Below are 20,051 nucleotides of genomic sequence, written 5' to 3' on the forward strand. Positions count from 1 at the left end.
GAGGATTGAGAAGGCTAATATGAAATGAAGTGAGCAGGACTAGGGGAATAAATTAAACAATAATAAAAATATTGTAAAAATAAACAATCTTAGGAACTCTGATCAGTACAAGTATCAATCACAATTCTAGAGGATTCATAGTGGCAGAATCTACATGTAAACCAACATCTTACAGTGTAAGACAAACTCAAAATAAGTACATGAATTAGGTATAAAGGTTGGCTTCATAATTTGGGGAGCGTGGAAGAAATGACCTGTGAAATCAATAGTTAAGAAAAAATTCAAAACCATGCAAGAGACAGAGAGGTTCACTGGAGAAAAAATAGATGATTTTGATTACATAAGATGAAAAAGCTTGTGCATAAGCAAAACCAATTTAGCAAAAATGAGAGATTCAAGAAATTGGGAAAAATATTTATAGCAAGGTTCTCTGATAAGGACCTCATTTCTATGATATTTAGGGAACTGATTAGAATTTATAAGAATAGAAGCTATTTCTCAATGGATAAATGGTGAAAGGATATGAGTAGGCAGTTTTCAGAAGAAGAAATCCAAGCTATCAAAAGCAAACTCATTTGAACCTTTTTAGCAGAACCAGATCAAAAAATAATTAGAAGATATTTAGGAAAATAATAAAAATAAAATTCTACATGTTAAGTTGACATTTTCAAGGTCAATGTGCACTGGAAGAGATCCCTCTCTATTCTAATTTAACATTACTGCTAAATCATTATTAGAAGAATACAAATCAGCTGGCTCACAAACATCAACCTAGCAAAGCTGAGCAAAAAAAGAGCGTGAAAAATGCTGGAGGGACTGTGTGTAAACAGGTAAATTAATGCTGTGTTTGTAGAACTGTGAATTTGTCTTGTCATTTTGAAAGAACTATACCCAAAGAACTACTAAACTGTGCCTGTATTTTGACCCAGTGAAACTGCAACTGGGTCTCTACTTCAAAGATTGCAAAGAAAGAGAAAAAGGATCTATATGGTCAAAATATACTTCTAATAGTTCTTTGTGTAGTAACAAATAGTTGGAAATCAAGGGAGTGCTTATCAATAAGGGAATGGCTAAACAAGTTGCAGTATAGGAAAGTGTTGGAATACTATTGTATGAAATGATAAAAGGGATAGTTTCAAAGAAGACTGAGAAGTATGAACTGATATGAAATGATGTGAGCTCTTTAGAACTAGGGGAACAATTTAAACAATAACAAAAATATTGTAAAAATAAACAGTGTTAGAACTCCAAATAACACAATTATCAATCATAATTCTAGAGGATTCATGATGAAACATGATGTCCACCTCTATATAAAGAGGATTGTTAGATTCAGAGTGCAAATTAAGGCATATATACACATACTCATGCCCAGGTTATATACATGGATATATATCTATCATGTGTACATATATACACATTTGTTTTGCTTCACTATATAGGTTTGTAATGGGAATTTTCTTGGGGGGAGTGGAATGAAGGTAAGAGGGAAAGATATAGGTGAGCAGGAGAGAATGCCGACCTGAAAATAAAATGAAATTGAATTAATAAATAAAAACCACCTCAAATATTTGAATAAAACTTTTCCTAGTTCCCCAGCTACTAGTATCATCCTATTTTGCCCAGGCTATAATATCTATTTTTGCATGTTTCATATATATATTTATATATATGTATGTATGTATAATTTCACATTGTCTGCCTACTAGAATATAAACTCTTAAAGAGCAGAGACTTCCATTTTTATCTTTGGATCACAGGATCGTAGATTTAGAATGACAAGGAAACTTAGATGTCTTCTGATCAACTCCCTTCATTTTTAAGATGTAGAAGAGAGGCTAAGGGACCTCCCCAATATCACTCAGGTATTACACGACAGAGAAAGGTTAACTCATATTCTGACTCCTAGAGTCTTTCTATTATACTATCTCATCTCACTGCCTAACTCAGTGTTTGGTACACAAAAGGAATTTATTAAGTGTCTGTTCATTGACTGACTAATCAGTTTTATTTTTAACAGGTCTGTCTTAGCTTTTAAGTATCAAGAGAACAGATATCAGTTCTAATTAATTCTTTTTTTACCTCCAAAATATAGAGAGCATCCCTTGCAATTAATTGAGCACTTAATAAAATCTTTTCATTATCCCAGTGGATCCTTGGAAATCACACAGAGGAAGCTTCCTCTGTGTGTTAATGAAGGAAACCTAAAGATAGCTGGTTAAGTCAGGAGAGAATTTTCCACTGACATGACTTGATAAGAAGCTACTTACTTTTTGGTAGCATCAGTGACAATCCCATAGTTGTTGGGAAGCCCAATACACAAAAGTAGTCTTCTTTGCCAGTAAATTTGATTTCCTGTGCTGAGAATTTATCAGATTACTGATAGGGATAGCAATTAATAGACTAGAAATAAGGCTCTAAATTACCTAACTAACCAATCACCTCAATATAAAAATATAATGAGGAAGGTTCAGGGGAGGGAAGTTAACAAAAAAGGTATATCAACCACTATGCTAAGCACTATACAAATAATGATCTCATTTCATCTTCACAGCAACCTGCTGGAGACAGGTGCTATTACTATTCTTATACTTGGAGAAACAGGAAGACAGAAGCGAAAGTGACTTGCCTAAGGTCACATAATAAATGTCTGAGACAGGATCTGAATTTAGGTCTTCCTGACCCTCAATCAAGGGCTCTCTATGGTGCTATTAAGTTGTATGAGGAATGTTTCCTAGTTGCCCTTGTTTTAAAATATTTGGGGAAGTGGAAGCATCCATGAATCTAGTATTGGTCTTGAGGTTTCCAGAATGTCAGAAAAACTAGAGAACAAGAATGGAAAAGTCCTGAATAGCTATAGATGAGTCAACATTTTCCAATATGAACCAAGAAAGAACTATTAAAATATCAAGAAACTGAGAGAAAAATGAGTCAGTTTTCAGGGTGATTAAGGTGAAGGCTACTGTTCTCATTTAGAATGGAAAGGAGTAATGAAGGGCAGGAAAAAAAGAACGGGTAAGAATTAGACTTTATATATAATCTTACATAAGGAATGACAATGAATAATGACCTGTTCAGAAGCCAGTGCCCAGGACTTTATTAATTATCTTTGATAATTTTCAAACTTGGAGTATGTGACTGGGATAATCTCAAAGGTCCCTTAATATGTAAAATAATCTGTCTTCTTTGCAGTCAATTCATGAACTTTTTGCATATTTTAAGCATAAATTGATGCCAGTTCACATTTGCATGTTATATTCCATTAAACTCCAAGATGGTGCAGAGTATAGAGCATTGGCCTAGGAGTCAAGAGGATAGGAATTCAAATCCAGCCTCAGACACTTGTCCCTCACTAGCTGTGTGACTTTGGGCAAGTCACTCAACCCTGACTGCCTCATATCCAGAGCTGTCTCCAGTCGTCCTGATCCATATCTGGCCACTGCATCTAGATAACTCTGGAGGAGAAAGTGAGGCTGGTGACTTAGCACAGTGCCCCCACTCAATGTAATTCATGTGCTTGTCATGGTATACCCTCCTGATGTCATGGTTTTCTTTAAGAATGAAGGACAAACATCAATTCCAAAATGGTAAAATGGAATAAAGTATCTCATCACCCATTACTTCTTTTCACTTTTTTTTTGTTTTTGCAAGGCAATGGGGTTAAGTGGCTTGCCCAAGGTCACACAGCTAGATAATTATTTGATGTCTGAGGCTGGATTTGAACTCAGGTTCCCCAGACTCCAGGGTTAGTGCTCTGTTCACTGTGCTACCTAGCTGCCCCAATCACCCATTACTTCTACAAAGCAAGAATAACTTTACAGTCACTTTAAAAGTGGATTCTTATGTTTCTAAGGTGAGAAGGGGGAAGAAAGGCCAGGGGAGGACTTACAATACCTGTTCAGTAAAACAAGCAAGCCAAATAATTTATCATAAAGCCAGTACACTTTGCCAATTTCAATACAGCTGAATCCAATCCAATGCAACTCAACATATAAAACAAATACAACAGTTTGTTCTTTAAGGGCCACAAAGACAAGAAGAATAGGGTTCAGTCCTTAAAGAACTTAACATTGTAGTGGGGATATAAAATGTCTAAACAAATAATTTCAGGAGGGAGATGTGCTAATGACTGGGGTAGTCAGGAGAGGTTTCATGGAAGGGATGCTGTCAGAATGGAGCCTCAAATAGCGATAGAAATTCTGAGAAGTGGGGGAGAGATTTTATAATGATTTGTAATCTGTGGAAGTAAGAGCAGATATGTCCAGACCAAGGAACAGTTTATAGGCCAGGTTGGGTGAAATGTGTAGCATTTGAAGGTAATTTGAAACATCTGGATAGGTAAGTGGGGAGTCAGCTTGAGGAATTTTAAATTCCAGGCTGTAAAAACTAAAGTCTAAGGGTGGTTGTTATCAATGTTTGTCCTTCATTTTCTTTTTTTTTTTTTTTTTAGGTTTTTTTGCAAGGCAATGGAGTTAAGTGGTTTGCCTGAGGCTACACAGCTAGATAATCATTAAGTGTCTGAGGTCACATTTGAACTCAGGTACTTCTGACTCCAGGGCCAGTGCTCTATCCACTTCGCCACCTAGCTGCCCCTTTGTCCTTCATTTTCAAAGAAGACCACAACATCAGGGAGGTGACCCCATGACAAACACATGAACTGGATTTGAGTGAGGGGGTGCTGTGCTAGGTCACCAGCCTCACTTTCTCCTCCAGAGTCATCTGGTTCCAATGGCCAGATATGAGTCAGGGTGACTGGAGATGGCCCTGGATGTGAGGTAATCAGGGTCGAGTGACTTGCCCAAGGTCACATAGCTAGTAAGAGTCAAATATCTGAGGTTGGATTCAAACTCTTATTCTCCTGACTCCAAGGCCAGTGCTCTATCCACTGTGCCACTTAGGTTGTCCTCACACAAGAGAGATGAAGTTTGGTAGGAGAGAAAACCTTATTGCCATCCTCGACAAATCCCTTTGACAATTCGGCCCTTAATTTCTCCATCTGCAGAATGTTAATAATACTTGTGATACCTGTCTTATAAAATGGTTGAAGGGAAAGGACTTGGTCCTTTGGCTTGATCTGCCCTTTTTGGGCTCCTTTTTCCAGAGGGAACTGAGGGGAACCCTGAGGAGCTGGCAAATCAGTTGATTATAATTATCTAAAAAATTCTAAAATCCTTAAATTTGTCTGCTCACTCAGACTTTATATTTGAGACTAGCTCCTCAGCCAGACTGATAGAAAAATCACTAATGCTGGTCCTGAAAGTAAAGGAATTCTATTAATCCTTTTGTTTATTTGTATCTGTCCTATTCATGGTGTATTGACAGGTAGGAATGGACTCCAGTTCCCCTTTTCTATGATCTCCAACTCCCTCCTCTGCCTTCCCACCGCAGTTGAATAAGATTTATTATATAAAATTCTGATAGTATAATTACATTACTGCTTTGTGTGGAGGTAGAACAGACATTGATAACTTGAATGACAGTGAGGCAATAGGATATGTGCATCCTCAAAATACTTTTTGGTTTGTTTTCTATATAACCAATAAGTGCTACAGTTGACTTCATTGCATGTGACAACCCCCTTCCCCTCATGTTAATACCTTTAAATTTAGGGCCATGCAGTGGATAGAGCACTGGCCCTGGAGTCAGGAGGATCTGAGTTTAAACTGGCTTCAGACACTTAATAATTACCTAGCTGTGTGACCTTGGGCAAGTCACTTAACCCCTTTGACTTGCATAAAAAAATTAGGACTATACTGGTAGATTCTGAGCAATATTCAGTAAATAGGTGGAGTTAACATGGGTTCTAAGGAATAGAGGCAAGTACTCAGTAGGAACCTAGTTTAGGAACCTACTGGGGGGAAGGGAAGAGGGGAGAAGGGGGAGGGGAGAGGAGAGAGGCCATGGGCCAGGGGAGAGGGGAAAGAGAGAGAGGAGAGAGAGAGAGAGAGAGAGAGAGAGAGAGAGAGAGAGAGAGAGAGAGAGAGAGAATGATACAGAGACACAGAGAGAGGATGGGGTGAGAGACCAAGGAAGGAAAGACAGAGGGGGGAGAGACAGAGATAGAGAGACACAGAGAAAGATAGAGAGACAGGGAAAGACAGAGAAAAAGAGAAAGACGGAGAGAGAGAGAGAGAGAGAGAGAGAGAGAGAGAGAGAGAGAGAGAGAGAGAGAGAGGACAGAGAGAGACGACAGAGAGAGAGAGAGAGGCAGAGGATAACCAGAAGACTTGGCTCTAACAGAAGTTTCTGGGGCCTTGGTTTCCTCATCTGCATGCTTATAATGCCTGGAATTTAGTAAGCATTTAAAAAAGATTGGTGATTCATTGATCAATTGATCATAGGAGCACAGATTTAAAGCTGGAAGAGATCTCAGAAGTCATCACGTCCAACCCCCTCATTTTATAAATGAGCAGAGAGACATTATGTGATTCTAGATCACATAAGTAAGAAGTATTAGAGGCAAAATTTGAACTCAAGTCCTCTTTCTTCAGATCTGAAACAAGATTAAGCTAGATGATCTGTAAACTCCTTTCTGGTTCTAAATCTGAGTCCCCATGATTTGCTAGAGAAACAGAAAAAAATTTCTTTTTTCTTTTTCTTACTTTGTGAAGGAATTAGATGCATGCAATTAATTTCTATTCAACAAGACATATCTTATACTTTTACTACATGTGTGAAAAGTCCTCTACTAGGTGCTGGATACCACTCATAGCAGGTGGAATGGCATAGAGATAGCTTCATGGGTATGGGTCACCTCATCTGTAAAATGACAAAGTTGGATTAGTGAACTTTGAAGGACCTTTCAGTGGCCTTTGAGGGCCTTCCTATCTCTAAACCTATCATCTTATAGCATCAGCATCTGCATGCAAACACAAAGGTAAACTCAAAGTATGGCTCATTGGATTCCCCAGCACGCCCGTCCTACAAAAGAATAAGTCAAGGTGATTTAGGCATTATCAAACCTCAATTAGTCAGAATTCAAATAGTCTACACCTACTTTTTTCCATTTCTCTTTCATGAGAAAAACTGATCTCTGGTATTTATTCAAATAAGGCAGGATTTATTCCCATTTTCTATACCTTTCCATTTTTCACTTATAGCATTGTCCATTGATTAGTCCTACTCTTCATCATGATCATAGGGACATTGTAAAACCCCAAATCATAAAAAATAACTTGGTTTATTTTATTCAGGGAATCATTTCTTGGTAAGACCATGTAGAGCTTACACACATAACCTTTTTTTTTAGTTTTTGCAAGGCAATGGGATTAAGTGGCTTGCCCAAGGCCACAAAGCTAGATAATTATTAAGTGTCTCAGGTCGAATTTGAACTCAGGGACTCCTGACTCCAGGGCTGGTGCTCTATCCACCTAGCCACCCTGTTACACACATAACCTTTGAGAAACCCAGGATTCCTTATTGGCATATGAGGTTCTTACCAAACTAGAAAGGTGATGGACTGCTAGCTGAAAACCAGATAAGGCTGGCTTAAGAGACTGTATTTGGCTATAAAGTGATTGGAAAGTTTCATAGCTATGGCAAGTTAGTGAAGAGATTTTGATTTATAATAGCAAAGGGAATTCCTACAACTATGAAATCACAACCCTAACCAAGTATTAGAGCAAGGACTTTATGTTTTATTTCAGAAGAATATATAGTCCTTAAAATTCTATTAAACCTAATTGAAATTATATCTTGATGGAGGCAACATGATCTTGGGATGGCACCAGTAGATGTGAGGATTGAGATCTCCATTCTGCCCCTTACTTGCTCTGTGGCTTTGGACAAGTCACTTAATCTCTTAAGTTTTTTAATTTTTTTCACATATCAAATGAGCCAGTTGAATTAGTGACTAAGGCCTTCTACCCCTAAATCCATATTCCTATAATTTTTCTTGCCCTGTATAAGAAACTTGTACAGATGATCTCTTGAGGTTCCTTATAATTTTAAGGTCTTAGAAAAGCATTCATCAGCAACACTGAAAATAGTAATCATTTATAGTTATCAAGCATAACACTTTAGGGAGAAAATCCAATTAACCAGAACATTTCATTCCATAAGCATTCCAGTTAATTGAGTTTTCCCTAACTAGTTTTATTTTATTCTAATGCCTAAGAAATTATTTACTTCACAAATATAATACCATACAACTCCTTATTAATTTAATTGTGCTGAAGAGAAAGTGCTGATAATGATGCTTTGTGAAGATTTCTCAAATTTTCTTTCTCCCTGAAGATTAAAACTATGATCATGGGTAAAAAAAACTGAGCACTACAAAATTTTTAGCACCACCTGAGAAAAATAGAAAAGTAAAATGCAAGAGGGAATAGAGCTGCAATTTTCTTTTAAAAAGAAAATATTTTATTTTTCTTTTCCTGGGGTGGGCAAAGTAACCCCATTTCCCTCTTTTGCATGTGTTAATCAAGATAAGCTACATTCCTGCCCAGGAATGCCTCCTCCCTATTCATGACTATAAAGGAACATTGCAAGCAGCCAGACTAAACAGTGGACAGATATGCCAGTTGCCTGAAGATGAATTTCCTAAAGTGAACACAGTGGCCAGATGGTAAAAAGAGTAAATCTGAGTGGACAAGAATAAAATATAGCCTAACCTCTTGTATATCCTTCTACTTTGGGGTTAATGAGCTCTTTAAAGGAGGGGGAACAGAAATGACAGCCCCAAACTTTTAAAAGGGCTACTTGTCTTGGGAACATTATTTCCCCACTTTCTCCCTCCTTTCTCAGCCCTTCCCCCCAACCTTCTTCCAATCTCCAATTTTTCCAAAAAGAGTTTCCCTTCTTGACCCTCCTTGGGTTTCCTGCCACTGCTTCTTGTCCCATTTCTGCTACATCTTGCTAGTGTTAGGCCGTCATTAAGGTGTTAGCTGATAAAGATTTATGGATCATGTGTTAGTAGCCTGATGCAGTAGGAAGAACTCTGGAATCAGGGTTCAATTTCTAGTTCTTTCACTTACCACCTGGGTGAAATTGGAAAAACCCTTTGCATTTCTTCACCTCAGAATTCTCCTTTGTTAAAGGGAGTGAGTCCCTTTGACTATATTATCTCCAACATCACTTCTTTAGCTAAAACTATAGAAACTGAGAGATGGAAGTCCTAGATTCAATTCAGAAAAAAATCCCTATATGATCTTATAAAATGTCATTTAACTTTGCTGAACCTCAATTTCTTTTTCTCTACAATGGGGGCAGGACAGTGATGACCAAATGTGTAGTACAGTGGGAATAGTATTGAGGTAGAAGACATGTTCATATCTGTCTTAGTATATCACTATTAGTATATCCATGAGAACATCACTAATTCTCTGTGAATCTCAGCTTCCTCGTGAGTTAAATAGGAATAAGATTTTTGTACTATTTACCAAAAAAGGTTTTCATGAAGGAAGAACTTTGGAAAGTATAAAAGTCTATATATGTGGGAGCTTCTATGACTTTGCATGTAAATGTTTTTATAACTATCAATCACTATATAAGCACAAGATAATATTATTTAATAAGAAGTATTAATTTAAATATGACATCTCAGAAGCCTGTAAATTTTTCAAGACTTAAAAGAATGTAACTTTAAGGATAAGATTTAATAATTGGCTATGAGGGGAGTGCCAAACACCCCCTAAAATGACATTTTGAACACAACTGCCTTTGTTGCTGGTTCCCTGCATTTCTCCCCTCTTGAAGAGACCAAGGACAAATAAGTAATCACAAAGAGGGAATAATTGGAGTCAGTGCTTACTCCTATTTTGTGCAGTGGCCACTAACCAGAAAGTAAAAAACTAATTCCCCTCTCTCAAATAATTATTATGGCTTTAACAGATGAAAGCATTTTATTATTTATCATTCATTTAGCATTCTTTCAACAAGTTTTGAAACCATACTGAGTGCACAGTCTGAAATGCTTGGTATTTTTTACTTAGTCAAAGATGTTTTTGAAATTGCCCCAATATCTTTCAAATACTTCAAAATTCATTCCTACCTTCATCATTGTCCCTCACATTACATGGAGCTTCATTGTTAATAAAATACATTTTTCTTCACCCATAATTAGGTAGCAAGCAGGATTCCCTATGTTACAGATGAGACTGATGCCCAGAGAAGTGAGGTCACACATCTAGTAAATGGCAATCACGACTGAGATCTAGGCTTTTTGACTCCAAGTCCCAAACTTGTTCTATTTATATCATTGCAATGTTGTATGTAAATAACAGCAACAACAAAATCCTTGTCCAATTAACTTGTTCATTTCATGGAAAATGGATATTAGAAGGAAATGGAAAATTCACTGGAGATTTACGTGCTGCTGCAGATATTATTTGATTCTCAAAGGCTATTCAAAATCTAGGCCGTACTCAAAAACCTCTCAATCTCTGACACTTAGGTCTCTTGTGTGACCTTGTGTGAGATGCTTAACTTCATTGTATCTCAGTATCTTTATCTCTAAAATAAGAGGTTGTATTAGATCAGGGGTTCTTGCCTTGAGGTACAAGAATTTTGGAAATTATGAAGAGAACTGCATTTCAATATAATTGGTTTCTTTAATCCTATATATTTTATGCACTTAAATACATTATTTTGAGAAGAGACTCAATGATTGCGGTAGACTACTAACAGGGTGCCTGATACAAAAATAGTTATAAACCCTTGGACTCGATGATTTCTGAAAGTCTTTCTAGGTCTCAATTTATGATCCTATGCTCTGGAACATATTTGCTATATACTTTGATTTTTTAATATGTGAATTGAGAGAGACAGTAATCAAGATGGAGCTATGGTATGATGGCTTAGCAAGATTTCTATTCTACCATCAAGGAATATAGAGATTTTCACCACTGTTGACATTCTCTAACTTACCAAACTTCCTTTACTCTTCTAGCTTGCAGATCCAACTTTGGGTAGAGGATGGATGGTGATAGAAGGAAAGAGGAGCAAAGAAAAGGGGATGGTCAGAAGAGATATGCTTCTGAATGTCCCCAATCAGAAGTAGGGGAAAGAGATTAAAGATTGCCAAGGAACAGCCTCTCATCTTTATTCTTGTCCATCCTCCTCCCCAAGCAGTGGCAGTAATGCTATCCTTGGTTTAAGAATGAATATTTAAATCAACTCTTGGCCAGTATGTGAAGGTTAAGAATAGAAACAGCAACATTTCTAGAGTTGTGAATTTCTTAAGATCTAAACATGGTTAGTTATCAGGTATTCAAGGTGCTGAGAAACTTCCCTCCACTCTGTTGGCTGGCTCTCATACCTTGCCATCTGTCCTTTCTGCCTTTTTTTTTTATAAACTAGAAATGATATTAGGCATATGATTCTATAGGAATATCTAAACTCAGAGTTGATTTATGCAAAACAGAGTTTTCCACTCCACAGAAAAGGTTTCTTGAAAAGTAAATAACTGCCTAGAGAAAACATAGTGTGTCTTTAGTTTAGAACAACAGGGGAAAGGACCATGCAGATCGGCAGTGATGGTTTAAATGATCCCTGGTGTGTTACTATGTTTCTGTTGTTAAACAGAGAATGAGAAACTGCGATTTAGACAGAGGCATGATATGCAGAAGTCCCTCCAGCAGTAATCACAAATAAGATATTAAAGTCATAAAGAAGAGGGGAAAATGAGACAGCTCCCACTAGAAACATTTTTGATCGTTGACTCCAGCAGGCACCATCAGTAATATTGCTTAGATATAACTTCTTCAATGATCTCTAATCATTTAAAAAAATGAAAGTATTTCCTTATTAATTGTAACTAATATGGAGTATACAAACCAGCAAGGATGTGCAAAGCATTAGATGGGATTTGTAATCTTGCTTATGATGATCAAGTCTGACAATAGATTGCAGATTAGATGAATATAGAAATTCATTAAGAATAATCTTGAAGAGAGCAAGTTTTAGTATTTTCTCTCCCTCCCCCCATGCATTTTATCCTACTAGCCTAAATGTAGTCATAAATATTCATGTAAATGTGCCCAGTTCATGACATGCTAAAGTATATGTAAATAAAATGCTAAACATACTTACAATATTTTCCAATGATCAAGATGTAGAAGAAGATGGAACCAGCTGTCATTTCTTTTTCCCTAAGTAACTAATTAATAAAAGTGAACCAAATCTGGTCTTGGCTTCTAGAGAGTGTACAGCTCACGGTAGTTATTACATAGGCTATTTCTGACTGCAGTCGAAACAGCTATAAAGCAGTCTTTCTTCCTTTCTTTCCCATCCCCTCTCTCTTGTTTTCTCTCATTTCCTCTCCCTCTCTCTCCCCCTCCTTTTTCTGTCTCCTCTCTGCTTTCTCTCTCCCTCCTTCCCTCCCTCTTCTTTCTCTGTCTCCTTTCTGTTCTATCTCCTTTCCTCTGTTCTATCTCCTTCTAGTCCCTCCCTGTCCTCCCCTCTCCCCTTCTCTGTCTCCTATTCTCTCTCTCTCTCTCTCTCTCCTCACTCCTTTCTCTCACTGCCTTTCCCTCTCTTTCTCCACCCCTTTCCCCCCCACTGTCTTTCTCCTCATTTACCTGAAGACTGCATCCTTCTTTCGTCTTCTTTTTGTCTTATACCCTTTCTTTCACACACACACACACACACACACACACACACACACACACACACACACACACACACACACACACACACACTCCCACACTCTTGATCTCTTAAAACTGAGCTAGGAGAAAAAGTTTTAAATGGAGAACATTCAGTCTCTCCTTGATCATGCTATAAATCTTATTTTGGTGTTCTGTTAAAAACTAAGAGAGTGTGTGTGTGTGTGTGTGTGTGTGTGTGTGTGTGTGTGTGTGTGTACTGACATATTTGAATCACATTACTGTAAGGAATAAAAGCCAAAGATATACAAATCAAAATGTTTCTTTTTAAAGTGATTTTGGGTCAGGAAAAGAAAAGGATGATCTAATAGAAACTTATGCTAAGGCACAATACCACTCTAGAGTTTGGAAAATAATTGAAAAATGAAGGGATTAAAGTGTCAGACAGAGCAATCTTATTTTGGGTTAGCACATGATTATAGTCAATGAATTGGAATAGAGTCTTTTCTATAGCTCAATAAAAGTAAGAAAATACATCTTGAAATCTAGTAAATAGCAGGTGTTCCCTTAGTGATAGCTCTTGTAAAGGTTATATGGATTACCTGAAGAGAAAAAAAAAGGAATGAAGAGTGCTCCCCTGTGTAATATCTATGGTATTAATGCTTTTCCAACTGAGAAAACTCTCCTCATTTTCTATTGTGCTGGCCGTTTTCTTTTTCTTTTAACATTCTTGTTCCAGTCCCCCCAATAGGGGCATATATCTGTCATTAGAAACCAAGACTGAATGCTCTTGTGAGAATTTAGTTTATGTTTGTCTAGGATTTCTAACCACTCTGCAGGTAGAATCCCATTTTATTGAATATCATTACAACATTCAGTTCAATATATACAGGCTGGAGCTATTTCTGATTGACAGCATCTCCTGACAATTCTTGGTTCATGTCGATTTAATGAAAAGGATGGAATAAACAGTATTGTATTGACACGTTCAAAAGTCCCCATCCATTTAGCAGTCAATTCATTTGATGAAGTTGTTCCTTTGAAAGACATTTGTGTTCATTAGTGCATAGGATTTAGAACCGAAGGGGATGTTAAAGATAATCTGGTCCACTTCCCTCAATATATAGATGAGGAAACTGAAGCTCACAGAGATGACCTTGTCCAAGGTCAAGTGCTACTTAAATAGGTAAGTAGCAAAATCAAGATGTGAATTCTAGAGTACATTTTTCCTATACCATGCAGCCCCATGATATTAACAATTTAATAATTCCTATTGGTTAGCTAAAGCCTCTTAATAATATTGGAAATCTTTTCAAAATGTATTTCTGGCAGTAGTTATTCCATTGCTTATTTATTTTTTCTGTTCATTCATTCATCCATCCATTCACTCACTCATTGAAGAATTCTCTGGGAAGAATGCCAGTATCATGAGGGCCCACAGATAAACTCTAAAGTGCTTTCCATTGCTTTGTGAATTGCTTTATCTAAACTAAGCTGACCAGAGGGTAAGACACAGATTCGTGTGCAATCATTTTTTTCCTGTTCTTTCATGTTATAGAAATACTTGTTTTATTTCTTAAGTTCAGAATAAAATAAATTAAACAAAAAGGGTGACTGAATGCGGCATTTTTCACTTTTGCTCTGCTGTTACCTGCCTCTGTGACTTTGCATCTTGTCCTCAGTGCCTTGAAATGGTTTCCTTCCAAGTCTCTGTCTTTGAAATCGTATCCTTCATCCTAAGCCCAGATCAGGTGCCACCTCCTCTATTGTCTCTTTCCTCATTTTCATAGGTAGAAGTATTTTTTTCCCTCCATATTCCCATCCATCTCAAATTTCTCAAACTGCTTGGTGGGGACCTCTTCTATGTAGGTATTATGTCCCTTTTTCTAGGGAGTAAGATGCTCTAGAGCTGTCTTCTTTATGGACTAGCTGGTTCCTAGCATAGTGTTAGCCTTTAAAGCTTTGAAAACCAGATGTGTGCAGATAGTTAAGAAGAGAGTAAAGTGGAGGAGAGAAAGTAGAAGTACCTACTATAGATGAACTTATTTATTTATTTATTGGCAAGGCAGTGGGGTTAAGTGACTTGCCCAAGGTCACACAGCTAGGAAATTAAGTGTCTGTAGCTAGATTTGAATTCAGGTCCTCCTGATTCCAGGGCTGGTGCTCTACTTACTTCACCACTGAACTGTCCACTGTGGATGATTTTCGTAAAGAATTTAAGTCTCAAATGGAAAAGAGATGTAGGTTGTTAGCTAGAAAAGATGGTTGGATAAAGTCATTTTTCAAATAGGGTAAGATAAGGATAAACAAATGTTATAAACATAGATTGCCAAATCAACACCTTTATCATTGTAAATTTTATTTTAAAAAATCCCATAATTGTATTTTAAAATATTTTGCTTAAAGAGATGATTTCTACCATAACAGTCTTTACTCTCTCAGGAATTGTGGACATAGAAAAAATTTTTTACTTATAGTGCCACTGTTTGCATGGCAATAAATTTTAAAAAACAGGCCCACTATGCTTATCATATATTTCAGTTAGATGCTTTGATGACAGTTATAGTTATCATGTATATGAAAAATTAAGGTTTATAAGGAGCTTAATATTAGGTATTTCATTTGTTTCTCAAAATATTCCTGTGAGATAGATGCTATTATTATCTCCATCTTACAGATGAGGAAACTAAGAGAAATGGAGGTTAAATGACTTGCCCAGAGGCACATAACTAGTAAGTATCAGAAGCAAGAGTTGAATTGAAATGTTTCTTGTTTCAGGTCCAGTTCTCTAGCCACTGTACCATTTAGTTGTTTGTGATTTTTAAAAAGGTATAGATGTGAGTTATAATTTTGGTGTCCCATCAGATACTGAAAGGATCTATATTTTTACAGGCTAGGCTACTACTGGTATGGTAGTTCACCAACCATATTCAGTTGATTACCAAGTTTGTGATTTTTAAAAAGGTATAGATGTGAGTTATAATTTTGGTGTCCCATCAGATACTGAAAGGATCTATATTTTTACAGGCTAGGCTACTACTGGTATGGTAGTTCACCAACCATATTCAGTTGATTACCAAGTCTTCTTGATTCTTTCTCTATAAGATATTTGTGTATAAATTTGGTTTTTTATACATATAACCATCATCAAAATTTAGGTTTTCATCACTTCTTCCAATGATCTCCAATTAGATTGCCATTTTCTTTCCTCCCCCTCTCCCTTTCTTACTTCCATCAACATATGTTAAGCACCTATTATGTCCTGATGAGCCTGTTAGGTGCTGGGAATACAAAGACAAAATATACACCAATCCTTTAATACAACTTCAAGGGGATTACATGCTTTTGCAGAAAAACAACATGGCATGGAAAAATTAAACCAAAAGAGATATTAAATAGATACAAAGTAAATTCTGAGAGTGAAGGTGAAGGACAGAATGGGGAGAATCAGGATAGACTTCTTAATGAAATCTGACCTGAGTCTTCAAGGAAGCTTCGGAGAATTTTTGAATAAGAGGCATAGTCATATGATTATTTATGATAATTATTTTGGCCGTTGTGTAGAGACTGGGATTTCCCTATTCTTCCAAGGGTTATTGAGCATTAGTCTTTGTGAACTCTGCATTGCAATCAAACTGGTCTGCTTTCTGTGTCCCATTTATGATATTCCATCCTCTATCTCCAGACCTTTGAATAGACCATTCTCTATACATGGAATTGTCTCGATTTTTTACTCCCATCTTAGAGAATCTCCCTTTTCTCATCTTTGTCAGTTTGCTATACATGAAACAAAAGTAATTCAGAGTTCCTTTGATTTACTTTTGGAACATTCTTACATTTTATTGCTAATAGTGTGCAATTCTTTTGAGAGGGATTTGTTCAGAGCCTTTTAAATGCATGGCTTTTGATTAAATATATTTGTTAGTAATTATTTTTAATTCTGTCTGTGTTCCCATTGCCTAGAATAGTGCCTTAAATATAGTAGTCACAGGGAATGGGTTATTATTTTGTGCTTGTATGGGTGAATCTCTGTTTCCTCCTTTTTCTGACTCTGAACCAAGGATGCCTTTGTTGACTCTTGCCTCAGATGCAAAAATTCTAGTTATAACTCTATATTTAGTACACTCTCTTGTTTATCATAGGAATTTAATACATGTTTGTTGACTAAAATTGGAAGCTACCAGGAGATATATCTAGTGACCTGTTCCATTAGATTTTATTCATGTATTAAGGTCTCTGTCCTCTTCCTCTTTCTTTCCCAACAGATGGCAATGTTCCTGCCTCTGACCTCAGATGGCAAAATATTCAATATAATTCTAGTTGGAACAATTTTATTAGTTCTGTCTGATGTGTGCATATAAAAATGTATGTATAAAATGTATAAAAACATAGGATTTCATTAGTTTGAATCCTCTCTCCACCAACTGAGATTAAATATCAACCCCCCTATCCTTTAAAAGTTGATTATTATGAGTTGATGGTACTTGAAAAATCCATCCCTCTTATTCCAAACTAGTGACGAGTCTCTACAATTGTGAATCTGGGATCCTCCAATGAGATCCTATTACCTCTAGCTAGCCTGGATTCTTCCAACAGCTTTCTATTTGGGTTTCCATTTTCATTCATTCATTTTTTTCAGTTAATGAACATTTATTAAACATATACTGTATGTATATAATATAGGGAATAGTGGGGTATAGTGAAAATGGAGTAAGGACAAATTCTGATTCTGATTATTTTTGAGCAGGTAACTTAACCTTCCTTGGCCTGTTTCCTCATCTGCAAATGAAGTGAATCAACTAGATGGTGTCCTCCTTATATTCTGGATCTGTGCTCCTTTCATTCTTTTGTTAGACCCATACAAAGTCTGGATCTGTGCTCCTTTCATTCTATTGATGGGCCCATACAGAGTCATATAAAGTTTCTGTAGCAACAGCCACAGTTCATATTCTACTGGTTTAACCAGAATCCTTCAAGAAGAATCATCTACACACCATGAGGATTTTTAGGGAGACAGAGCATTTGTTCAGTCTTTATGCCAACCCTATGAGGGTGACCTCTGGAGGTAGCCTAATGTAGTATTAAAAATATTGGATTTGGAAAGATCATATTACTATATAATGGATAAATCACTTCATTTACCTCCTGTAAAATGAGATCACACTTGATAGCCTCTAAGGTCCTTTCAGTTTTAAATCTATGATACCAGTATACTATGTTAGAATGTCTGATATTGTATGATTAGTCTTTAGCAGAACCAGATCTCAAACTCAGATCCTCTGACTCCTAGTCTAGAACTTTTTCTACTACAACATATCTGACATAGTAACTCAGTATTTTCAACACCTTACTTTAAAATTGAATGATGGGGGAGGCAGCTAGGTGGTGCAGTGGATAGAGCATCCGTCCTGGAGTTAGGGAGATTTGAATACAAAATCTGACCTCAGACACTTAATAATTACCTAGCTGTGTGATCCTGGGCAAATCACTTAACCCTAATGCCTTGCAAAAACCAAAAAAAAAAATTAAATGGAAGGGTAATGGACGAAGCTGTTGTTTGAACTTCAGAGGTGCATTATCTTTAAATCCACCAATTGGGCTAAAAATTTCACAATTTTATATAACATTAAAATTTATAATTTGCTTTATTCTTTATCTATCTTGGGAGATAAGTAGATGTGCTACATTATTAAGCATAGCAAGATTATTTGCTTCTGAAATGATAGAGGTAATCAAGTTTAGATAAGAGGTGATTCCTGACCTCAAGGAATTTCCAGTTCAGAAAGATAAAGCAAAACTATGAACACAGGTAACTATAATGTCCAATGTCATATGAAGTATTCATTAAAGAATATTAAAGGTAGCATTTAGCTATATCTAAAAGATAGATTGATCATTGCCTTGATCAGAGTTTTTATATTTTTCAAAGTTGTTCATTTTTACAATGTTGATATTATAGTATAAATTGTTCTCCTAGTTTTATTCACTTCACTCTGTATCAGCCCATGCACATCTTTCCAGTTTTTTCTGAGACTGTCTTTTTTTTTCACTTCTTATAGCTCAACAATATTTCTTTATATTCTTATACCATATTTTGTTCAGCAATTCTTCAATTTATGGGCACATATTAGTTTCTAGTTCTTTGCTACAACAAAAAACAATTGTTATAAATATTTTTTTTCATATAGTGCCCCTTGTCTTTCTTTAATTTCTTTTGTTTTTGCATCACATTCCCTTCTACAATTTTTCTTCCCTCTCCCTTACCCAGTGAACTATTTCTTATCATAAAGAGGGGGAACAGGAAGACAAAAAAGAAAAGTTTAACAAGACTACCCATGACATTGATTATCTGACAGTACATTCAATTAATACTCTACCTCTGTAATGTGATTTTTCAAATAATGATCTCAGTAGATAATTCTGGCAGGCAATGGGATATAAGAATTAAGGAGGGGTAGAAAGATAATGGTGAGGGATATGAATCTTGAAGTTAAAGAATAACTTTTTTAGAATGTTAGAATGGCAAGTAGCTTTTAGACATCAATGAGACATCAGATCACAAATAATCTTCAGTCTTCAAATGATACATCTTAGATTCAAAGTGATCTTCACATAGTTGGGAAATGGTGGAAGGTGGTGGGAATGCTAGTCAGTTTGTTAGTCTTCTTGGCAAATGACATAACATTCATTTTATTAAACTACACAGCTTGTTCCCACACATTGTCTTTTACAGGAATCTATATAGCTATATAATTAATTGACATTGTTCATAAATTCTTAAGTGAATTCAGGAGAAAAATAGTAAAGGTCCAAGAGGCCTTAGGGGATATTCATAGTTGATGAATGTGGATAAAAAGGGGATTCATGGAACAGACTGAAAAAAAGGGAAGGAATGATTAGGAGATTTCTAAGTGAAGCATTAATTCCTTTTAGCTGAATTAGGCTATGGTCTGGATTCCTGAGGGATGTTGAGTGAAGCCTGTGAGAGATGGGAGTTCTCTGCTATACTCTTCATTAACATTGTATAATTGTAGAACATAGAATGTATGTAATAGCAGGATTCAATGTCTGATTTTGGGGGTGAATAAAAATGGATCATTTTGTCATAGTGACTTTTTTCCCTGTGTGAAGTAACACTTCAAGTTGTGCCATTGAAATATGGAGGTGTTTGGTTGAGGAGATTAGTTTCCAAAACAAAAATGTATCTGCCACTTCTCATTAGCTTGTCTGTCACTGAAGTCCCAGGGCTTGTTAGATTTCTAAATTATGTTTGTAATGACAGCTGCTCATCTTGGACTGTTGTGAAATAGCCACAGGAGACTTGTCAGCTTTTGTATCTCCTGGAGAGCATGAAGATGAAGATGTCAGCTCCTTAACCACATCCACGACCATGCTTCTTTGCCTCACCCTAGTCACTGCTATAGAATCCTGCTATCATTTCAGGCTTGGGAGTCAGACATTTCCATAGATCATGGGCAGCTAGGCAGCACAATGGACAGAGTTTCA

The 20,051-nt window shown here is 36.4% G+C and overlaps 1 protein-coding gene across 2 annotated transcripts in view; it reads right to left on the reverse strand.

Annotated features, from left to right (window-relative positions):
• RXFP1 (relaxin family peptide receptor 1) overlaps positions 1 to 12,687 on the reverse strand; it is a 174,534-nt gene extending 161,847 nt beyond the window's left edge. Inside the window, exon 1 of one of the 2 annotated variants that reach the window (XM_074229053.1) lies at positions 12,031 to 12,684. In XM_074229053.1, coding sequence (XP_074085154.1) covers positions 12,031 to 12,079 — 49 coding nt within the window. In that variant the 5' untranslated portion in view covers positions 12,080 to 12,684. Of the gene's footprint in view, positions 1 to 12,030 lie in introns of both variants that reach the window. The other variant, XM_074229054.1, reaches the window with a different exon arrangement.
• Between the last annotated feature and the right edge of the window lie 7,364 nt (positions 12,688 to 20,051).

The sequence above is a fragment of the Macrotis lagotis genome, chromosome 3, assembly GCF_037893015.1.
Source record: "Macrotis lagotis isolate mMagLag1 chromosome 3, bilby.v1.9.chrom.fasta, whole genome shotgun sequence".
NCBI classification, from domain to species: Eukaryota; Metazoa; Chordata; class Mammalia; order Peramelemorphia; family Peramelidae; genus Macrotis; species Macrotis lagotis.